At 43.4% G+C, this 10,112-nt stretch overlaps 1 protein-coding gene across 1 annotated transcript; it reads right to left on the bottom strand.

Annotated features, from left to right (window-relative positions):
• Positions 1 to 1,079: 1,079 nt before the first annotated feature.
• Positions 1,080 to 2,009, bottom strand: LOC141167538 (olfactory receptor 1E16-like). Its single transcript, XM_073654932.1, has one exon. The coding sequence runs from the start codon at positions 2,007 to 2,009 to the stop codon at positions 1,080 to 1,082; it is 930 nt and encodes a 309-aa protein (XP_073511033.1).
• Positions 2,010 to 10,112: the final 8,103 nt, after the last annotated feature.

Below are 10,112 nucleotides of genomic sequence, written 5' to 3'. Positions count from 1 at the left end.
ATCCAGCCCAGTCGGTAATTGATCTCCAAGACTCAATAGACCATCCATCCATCAAAGGGCTACAAGACCTTGGTTTAGCTCCTCTCCCTTTTATGACATTCCACACAACTCTGACTAAACATGTGGCTTCTTTTTCTCCTTCACTGTGATCAGCCCACGCAAAGCTAATTGTGCATTAGTGGAGGTATTTTTTCTCAGGCCAAACTCATCACCTGGGACTGCATGTGAGAATCCCTGTGATGATCACTCCACTGGATCTACTTTTCCCACCCACACAATCGGCCTACTGACTGAGAGAACAATGTTTAGAGGCTCCTGAGATACTTATGAGATTACAGGAATGCTGGACACTTTACAAGTGAAATTAGTGCACATACTGATAAGCAAGCAGAACATTAATAAAACACAGCAAGAAATCAGTAATAAAACATAACAATAAGATCGATGACACCGGTGCTCCAAGCTGGGAAAAGTCTGATAGTCGTTAGAATAAGACCAGCTGCTCACCGTGACCATTACTTTGAGTTATCAGAGATCATCAAGTTCCAGTAGAGAAAATCCGGCCTCAGATTTTGCAATTTGTACAGCAGAGTTGGATTCTGTCACCAGTTTCACTGTTTAAGTGATTTATACCGATCATTTTGAAACAAAATCTCTCTATCTTTCATTTTTCAAGCAATTAAAAGTTTTCCTGTAATGCAAGTTGTGACAAATTTACTGGATGCAAATGAAATCCATTTGGAAGATTCAGTGAAGCTGCTGATTTAGAATTTGAAAAGATCTGCTCATCTCTAATACTGAGTGCAGGATATCTGACAGTAATAGCAATGTACAAATATAGGAGAATATTAGTCAATAGAAGCAATGCAGGGACTGAAGATGGAATTCAAGGACCATGTTATAATAATTAGGACAATGTCTAATAACTATTTATTTATCATTCAAAAATGTTCTGGTTTTCCAAAACAACACATGTTTCAATAATCTATACGCAAGTACACATTTATGGAACATTTTGATTTTTCACATAAAAAACTATTATTTTTTACCAATTTCCATTAATATATTTAGTTCAACAATTATAGATATTTCAGAATTATTTCTTGCACGGCTTTCTTAATATCTTTGTTTCTAAAACTATATATAATGGGGTTGATCAAAGGAGTAAATACAGTATATAGCAGGGATAGCATTTTATTAACATTTGATGTTTGCTCACTTGTTGGAACAATATATACACTAAATATCATGCAGTAGAATATGGAGACCACAGTGAGGTGGGAGCTGCAGGTGGAGAAGGCTTTCTGTCTACTGAAATTAGATGGCATCTGTAAGATGGCACGGGCAATCTTAGCATAGGAAATAACAATTATCATGCTCGGAATAATCAAAAATTTAATACTTAGTAAATACAATTGTATTTTCATAGGAAATGTATCAGAACAGGAAATCGCCTGTAAAGGAACAAGATCACAGAACAGATGGTCAATGATGTTTGGACCACAGAACTTTAGCCCTAATATAATTATAATGTAAATGAATGAAGTGAAAAAACAAAGAAACCAGAAGATGATGACCAACTTGACACACAATGTACCTGTCATGATAGAGATGTAATGCAGGGGGTTACAGATGGCCACATATCTGTCGTACGACATTAGTGTCAGAAGAAGACATTCAAACCCTTCTGTAGTAAAAAATAAATAAAACTGAGCCATGCAGCCAGTAAAAGTGATGGTCGTCCCATTATTCAGTTGAATAGAAAGAAGATTGGGGACAACATCTGTGGGTAACAAGATGTCACTGATGGACAGTTGGGAAATGAAGAAATACATTGGAGTGTGGAGGTTCTTACTGGCGGACACAAGGGTGATGATCAGTAGGTTTCCAAATATTATTCCACCATAAAGAACAAGGAGTAGAGTGAAGAGGAAAATTCTACAATTCTGACTGACTTGAAATCCTAACAGAAAAAACTCAATAACTGTAGTCCGATTCTTCTCCTGCATTCAAAATGAAGCAAAATCCAAAATGAATGGCTTCATTAACAGAATGTTTATCTTCATTAATTATAATTTTCATGCTTTTACATCCTATAAGCTGTCACTATATTTTTTCATGGTTCTGGATAAATTATATTTTTCTATAGCATCATTTTTGAGTACACATAACTCATGAGTTCCTATAAAGTTTAGGAATTTCTTGCAGCGCATTTTAGAGACTGGCACACAGCTAAAAGAATTGCCCACTGGAATGGGATTTTTTATTTCAAAAAGGAAACACCGGGATTTAGTTTAAGGGTATTGTTTTTAGAAATTATTGCATAAATTAAATTTATAAGACTTTGTTGTAATATCTAACAATATTTTTAATTGACAGCTTGAAATAAAGTTGATTATTGTATGACCACGTACAGTCTATCTGAAAAAAATTAATGTGGGTTTCTTATAATTTCATGTAACTACTACTAATACTGGATAATTAATTAGAGATGAGCAGATTGCTTTGCGCTACTCTGGGATACAGTGGAGGTCAGTGCTCTCTGGCCATGGAGCAGAGCGGGGTGAATTTCCTGAGCTCACCAGTAGACTGGTGCGGTGTTTGATTTGCTAATCGGGAATAATGTCATCTCATTTTTAACCATATCAAACCTCTTCCATTTTGAAGTGGAATAGTTTGTTTTAGTTTTTGCACAACATTTTGTAATAAACTAGCCATGTCTCAAACGTATACAATGCTAAGCTTTGCCAACCTTCATGCATTCAGGAGCAAATACTCTTCATTTTTTTTGCATATTTTGCAGCAAATTCTGGCATATTTTTACATAGAAATATTCCCAAAAATTTCAAAATTCTGAACTTTGATTTCAACATCAGTATCTAAAATAATGGGGTTTTTTTTTTGCTTTTTTTCTAGCAATTACCTCCGTTATTTGCATGTTTCAGAATTAAATCATCAAAAACTTTAAACTCGCAGAAATATTTTGCAGCATGGGTTCAGGCTTTGCGGTATAATCAAATAAGACTTGCAGCAGACATAGACACAGTCAATACACACAGAACTTACAATGGGTACAGCACATGTATTTATACTCAATCTGGAGATGAAACATTCTGTGAAGTAAATTCTTTGAGGATTTTTTTTCTCTTTTTCTCAAGTGCCTTCTTTGTTTCTGGTCATTATGGAATAGAAAAATAAGATTGGTAACAATAATTGGCCTGTGCCCAAGATATAAACTAATTGCTATAAAAAAAAGTATAACCATAAAAAAATAAATAATAAAATAACAGCAACAAATCTTAACCTCTTAATGATGCAGACTAGTGTTGAGCGAGCACTAAAATGCTTGGGTGCTCGAAGCTCGGGCCGAGCTCGCCGTGATACTCGGGTGCTCGACCCGAGCAACGAGCCCAATGTTAGTCTATGGGAGACCCGAGCATTTTTGCGGCGGCACCCCTGGCAGTCTTTTAAAAGCCTAACAAGTGCCCAAAACAATAGTGACAGTGCTCAAATGACATGGGGACAGCATGGGGATCGCCCCAGGAAGCATTTCTGACCCCCAGGTCACTGCTGTCAACAATGTGGTCAGAGGTATTAAGCCACTTTTACGGGCTCACAATACAACGTTCAAAAACGAAACTGAAACTACTTTCCTGTGAAATATGCTAAGGAAGTTCCTTTCCAGGGTAAAGACTTGTGTATAAGGTAAAATAAATAACCAAAAAAAAAATACTCCTCCACACCTTGGGCTATGTTCACAAGTAGCATTTTTTATGCATTTTTGCACTTTTGCATTGCTTTCAACCGTGACAAATGCATTCACCGGGAAATGTAATTTTAACCCTCCGTCAGGGGCAATATGTTTCATAACGAGTTTAGGGGCATTGCGCACAGGCTAGAAAATTGGCTATATTTTCCTTTTTTTTAAATTTCAATGCTCTAAAAGTGATTAGTTACCTTAATAGGAACGTAATAAATGAGAATACACATAATCAGGTGGAAAAAAAAATGTTTACTAACCAGAAAATGTAATATGTTTCAAAGTACACACTGAAAATAGAGAAATGAAACTAAGTGAGCTGCGCCTGTCAGATCAGTTGCCCCTGACGGAGGGTTAACATTTTACAACCTTATCTGGCCATGTGCTGTGTGACACATGCATACAGTGCTGAAAAGACATGGAAACAGCATGGGGAAGACCCCTGGAAGCATCTCTGACACACAGGTCACTGCCCAAAAGTGTGCCCATCAGAAGTGATCCTTGCCGCATCAGAAGATGCAGACTTACAACTATCCCCATGCAAGTTCTTGTCCCAGGGCACTGTTCAATTGTACCTCCCCCATTCCTTGCAATGCAAGCGCAAATATGCAGGCAACCACCCACCCACCCCCAGGCTGCATTACCATACTACTAGCTTGCACTTGCAATTGGGCCTTTTAGGCATGTGGAGGCGGAATCTGGCCACCACGTTATGGCTGCGTTGGTGGCCTGGAATCCATACTCAGTCCCCAGCTGCTCAGCGGCCGGGTGTCCACACTTGGTCCCCAGCCGCCAGGGGGCGGCTGGGCGTCCATACTCGGTCCCCAGCCACCCCGCGGCCGGGTGTCCACACACGGTCCCCAGCCGCCTGGGGGGCAGCCGGGTGTCCATAAAAGGTCCCCAGCCGCCCCTATTTCTCCTTGGAACTTCCCCCCACACACTTTTGTTAGCCCGGCCTGCTTTAGGGCAGCATTGGACGAGCCCACCAGAGTACCAGACTCCTCCGGAGGGCCCTGGCCTCTCCATCAGGGGAGTTGAGAGTGCCAAGGTGAGTACCATGATGATGATGATACAAGCTAGCATCTTCTTTGTTTTCTTGGAATGCAAGTGTAAGTGTGCAGCCTGCCACCCACCCACCCCTAGGCTGCATTACAATACTGCTGGCTTGAAATTGGACCTTTTAGGCATGTGGAGGCGGAATCTGGCCACTACGTCATGGCTGCGTTGGCGGCTTGGAATCCATACTCAGTCCCCAGCCGCCTGGCGGCCGGATGTCCACACTGCAAAAAGCATCTGTTTTCTTGGAATGCAAGCGCATGTATGTAGTAGCAGATAGGCCTGAGGTGGTCAGCATTTTGGCACATATCCTACCTCCTCCGAGGATTGCTGAATGTTTTCCTGCTACTATCCCAGTTCTATGACACCCGTTAAAACAAAGCTTCAGGTGATAAATGATGGATGAGGCAGGAGAAAGAGCAGGAGGAACAGGGACCATTCACATCAATATCAGGCCAGTCAACCACATGTCTTGTAGGATATGTTTCTGTAACAAATGGAGCGGTTCGGCTACACAGTTATAGGGCATATAGTGAGTGCAATGCCTACCAAAAATTTTGAGGCACTCCAATGCCCCTTGGAAATGACATGGAGGTTAGAGAGCCTTAAATAAACCATTTTTTCCATTTATAGCAACTGGGTATCCTGTACACTGTTGGCCTAAGCAGTGAATGGAAGGCTTTCCAAAAATTATGAGGAACTGCAATGCCCCTTGAAACAGATGTGGATTACAGCATACTAAATACCTTCTACCCATTATTGGGGAGTGGGTTTCCCTTAGTTTTCGCCTTTGCATTGAAAAGCAAAAGCTGATTAAAATTAGGAGGAAATGCAATACCCGTTGGAAGAGTCGTGGAGATTTGAGGTAATTAAAAACAACATTTCAATGCCCCTTAAAAGAGCTGTGGAGTTCAAAGTGGCTTAAGAAGACGCTTTTAATGCCCCTTGAAGAGACGTTGAGGTCACAGTAGCTTAACAAGATGGTTTTAATGCCTCTTGGAAAAGTGGGGGAGGTTGCAGTAGCTTAACAAGACGGTTTTAATGCCCCTTACAAGAGCCATACAGTACAGCATCTTAAAAACATTATTCCCATTATTTTGGAGTGGGTCTCCCATAGTCTTTGCTTATGCCTTCCAAGCAAAAGCTGCCAAAAATTAGGACGGAGGAACTTGCAATGCCCCTTACAAGAGCCATGCAGTACAACATATTACAAACATTATTCCCATTATTGGGGAGTGTGTGTCGCACAGTCTTTGCTTATGCCTTCCAAGCAAAAGCTGCCAAAAATTAGGAAGAAATGCAATGCCGTTGCAAAACCACACTGGTATTTCTCGGGCCTACACCAGACTATTTTCAACAGATATGTTTGTGTCTGAACAATCAGGAGACACTATTCTTTATTTTTTACAGCCAAAAATTGCGAAAAGCAGGATAATACAGAGATTTGACCCGTGGAACTGCAAAACCACACTTGTATTTCTCGGGCCTACACCACACTATTTTCAACAGATATATTTGTGTCTGAACAATCAGGAGACACTATTTATTTTTTACGGCAAAAAATGCCAAAAGCAGGATAATAGAGATTTTTTACCATGGAACAGCAAAACCACAGATATAATTTACTTGTGTAGACCAGACTTTTTTAAATATATATATATTTGCGGCTGAACAGTGAGCGACACACTCAAACTGCTTTTTTTAGATACAAATGGCCCAAAAGTGGATAATACAGAGGTTTGAACCGTGAACTGCAAAACCACACTTGTATTTCTCGGGCCTACACCACACTATTTTCAACAGATATATTTGTGTCTGAACAATCAGTAGACACTATTTATTTTTTACGGCAAAAAATGCCAAAAGCAGGATAATAGAGATTTTTTACCATGGAACAGCAAAACCACAGTTATAATTTACTGGCGTATACCAGACTTTTTAAAATATATATATATTTTTTGGCTGAATAGTGAGTAGTGTTGAGCCACCCCCGTAGTGTTCGAGTTCGGTTCGGTTCGTCGAACACCCGTGTGTTCGCCGAACTGTTCGTCGAACTGTTCGTCGAACACCTTCGAACACCGTTAAAACCAATGGCAGGCAAAAAAAAACACATAGAAACACATAGAAAACACCTTCAAAGGTGTCCAAAAGCTGACAAACTGCTCAGAAGACACAACTAACACATGGAAAAGTGACAAGTACATATAGTCATGCGAAAATAAAAGAGGTGGAGGAGTAAAAGGAGGGGGAGACACAGATATAGGCATGTCATGCCCTTCTAAAATCCAAAAAGTGAGAAGCCGACACGGCCAGTCCGCTCCTGCCCGTGCCACCTCCGTGTCGCCGGGTTTGTGCCAGAGCCGCGGTGAACCCTGATGGCCAGCCCCCCTCTCCCAATACTGGTGCCTGTCCGCTGGTGGTTCGAGCGAGCCCCCCTGTGGTGGAGGCAGCTCTAAGCTTTTTAATTTAAATTGTCTCTCTAATTTGAATGAATACACTTTAAATCCATTTACAAGGATCTATTGGAGGGCAAGTCTCATGCCAGCAGCCACGTAATTCCAGCTCCAGTAGCGTCCACTAAAGCTGCTGCAGTTAAAAAGCTTTTATAAGGATCGAGCTCGGCTGTCCACCGCAAGGCATCCTACTGCCAGTCCCAGCCCCTATGCCTTGGGGTGCCTCCTGATGCTCTTCACTGAGTATCCCATGGTCCCGAAGCATTTCCTTTGAAAAAATTAAGTGTCTAAACTACAGGTGGTGTAGCTTGCTTAACAGCCGGGATAATCCGCTGACTAGCAGACACTGCTACTAGGCACAAAGTATTTCCTGGGCTAGATGCAGTTAAAAATTTGTAAATAGATACTCTCGTTGGATGCTGAGAAAGCATTCCATAGAGTCTCGTGGCACGCCATATATGATTCTCTTAAAAAGCTTGGGGTAGGGGTCTAGGGGACCCTTTTATAGCCAAAATCACGGCCCTGTATCGCAATACGTCACCTAGGCTGAAGATAAATGGAACTGTAGCACCCTGAGGGCTCGGTTGCTACAGACGTATTGCACCTCACCGAGAGGTGTGATATCTCACTCTCAGATAAGGATGGAGTGTGGATCAGGACCCGACACCTGCATGAATTACACCACATTGCCGTGGGGCAGGGCGACGAATATGCCCCTGAGATGGGCACGACAGTCCCTGTCCCTGGCTGGAGTGGGGGGAGGGAACACTGAGGAAGGGGAACCCTGTAGTGCAGGAGCAGGGAGGAAGCAGTTCCTGGGTGCATTGAGAAGGGAGTATAAAAGGTGGGCACCATCTTAGTTCAGTGCAGAGAAGTCTGAGCAGAAGTGGCAGGGAGCAGGGGCTCTGCATGAGCTCTGCTCCGGAGGCGGGCCTAGTAACAGAGGCCCAGGCCTGGAAGAGGGAGAAGGAAGGAAGAGGAGCGGAGAAGGCTCCAGGAGCGAGGAATGAAGGGATCCCAGGGGTGCGGACAGGCGAGTCGCCACCGCACGCCCGAATCCACCTGCGTGGAGGGGTCAGGCCAAAGGGGGAGACCGGTCCCCGAACTAGTGGAGGCAGGAAACGACCCTCAGCTAGAAACCGGAGGCTCTGACATTTTATGTGGCGCAGCCCCTCGCTACACCCGCTAGGAAGGCACCACATAGGGTCAGGGAAACTGGCGCCAAGTTTACCAAGAGGAGGCCCGAGGCAGCCGGACAGAAGTGTTGGTAAGAAAGGCCAGACAAAGGACACACAAAGGGGGTCCTGTGAAGTGCTCCAAAGTTATCTGGGAGTTGTCTGAGCCCCTCACCTGGTGAGCACAGTACGACGTGGGCAGCCGTTACCTACAGACGTGGTCTGGATAATAAGAACTGTGAGTAAAGGCCCTGGACTGCATCACTGACTCCGTGTCGTTACTGCTGCTGCCCTGCACCATCACCCCCATCCTCCGCATACACTGCCCTGAGGCTATACTCCTCCCGTGGGGAGTTATGCTACGCTCTGCTGCACCCACAACACCAGCCTCAGCGGTCTGCCCTGTAGCGGCGGTTCACTCTGACCGCAATCCACGGGTGGCGTAGTCAGACATTTAAACATCAAAACCACATAAATAGTTCCGCCACTGGTTTGACCGCCCTGAGCCACGGAACCGGGTCGCCGCCACGAAGACTACAACCACCAGCATCCACCAAAAAGGGTCCGGCTCCGGGTGTCCCAAGGCCCAGGGGGTGCGTCAGAACATTTTCATCACCTTTCACAATCACCAATGGGACAAGGCAGGGATGTCCTCTGTCCCCTCTCTTATACATCCTAGTGACGGAGCACCTGCTCTCATCAATTCGCCATAACCCCAATATTAGGTGGATTGAGGTGGGATTCACCGAGTACAAGTGCTCTCTATTTGCTGATGATGTCCTAGTATATATCACTCAATCACATATATCCATCCATGCTGTTATGGCTGAAATAGATCACTTTGTTATATGGTAAAATTTTAAAATCAATGCAGCGAAGTCTGAGGCCCTCGATGTCTCCCTCCCCAAATCCATACAGGATTCCATCCAGTCCAACTTTCCCTTTGCCTGGCCCTCACAGGGTATCAAATACTTAGGAATCCCTATTCATAGAGACCTCTCCCATCTATGTTATCTTAATTTTGGGCCCTTTATTGAACAATTCCATACAGACCACGGTTGGCAAGTTAGAACTGTAAGATTCACTACGTGAACCGCTGGTGTTTTGTGGAAAAGCACATGTACACCGCGTTCCAAATTATTGTGCAAAAAGTGTTTAGGAGTGATAAGGGAAGAATTTGTTTGTTTGTCAGTTAAACTCATTGATGGTGATGTGTGTCAGGGCTCTTTATATCACTGTAAGCAATTGCAGACACCTGTGCTAATTAGTTTGGCAGGTGTGTCCAATGAAAGGCAAGACTACTTAAGAAGGCTCTCTCACATTATTAAGCAGCCTACATTTTCTGCCAAAATGGGAAAGAAAAAGGATGTGTCGGCTGCTGAGAAGCAACAAATTGTGGAGTGTTTAGGTCAAGGCATGACTACAATCAACATTGTGCGATGATCAGGATGAAGTGTCTTGGCAATCAAGAAGTATGTAGCTGATTCACAGTACACACGTGTGCGTGATAATAAGGGCAAATTGAGGACTCTTTCCTACAGGCAATTACGTCAGGTTGAAAGAGCAGCGGCAAAAAAGCCTTGTCATAGCAGCAGACAAGTTTTTGAAGCTGCTTGTGCCTCCAACGTCCCCCGAACAACAAGATGCAGGGTCCTTCAGAGGTTTGCA

Source organism: Phyllobates terribilis, unplaced genomic scaffold (assembly GCF_046119375.1).
Source record: "Phyllobates terribilis strain yellow unplaced genomic scaffold, ASM4611937v1 Scaffold_11__3_contigs__length_659146591, whole genome shotgun sequence".
Classification (NCBI taxonomy): domain Eukaryota; kingdom Metazoa; phylum Chordata; class Amphibia; order Anura; family Dendrobatidae; genus Phyllobates; species Phyllobates terribilis.
Note: the sequence above shows the minus strand (reverse complement) of the source record. Positions and strands in the feature narration are given on the sequence as shown.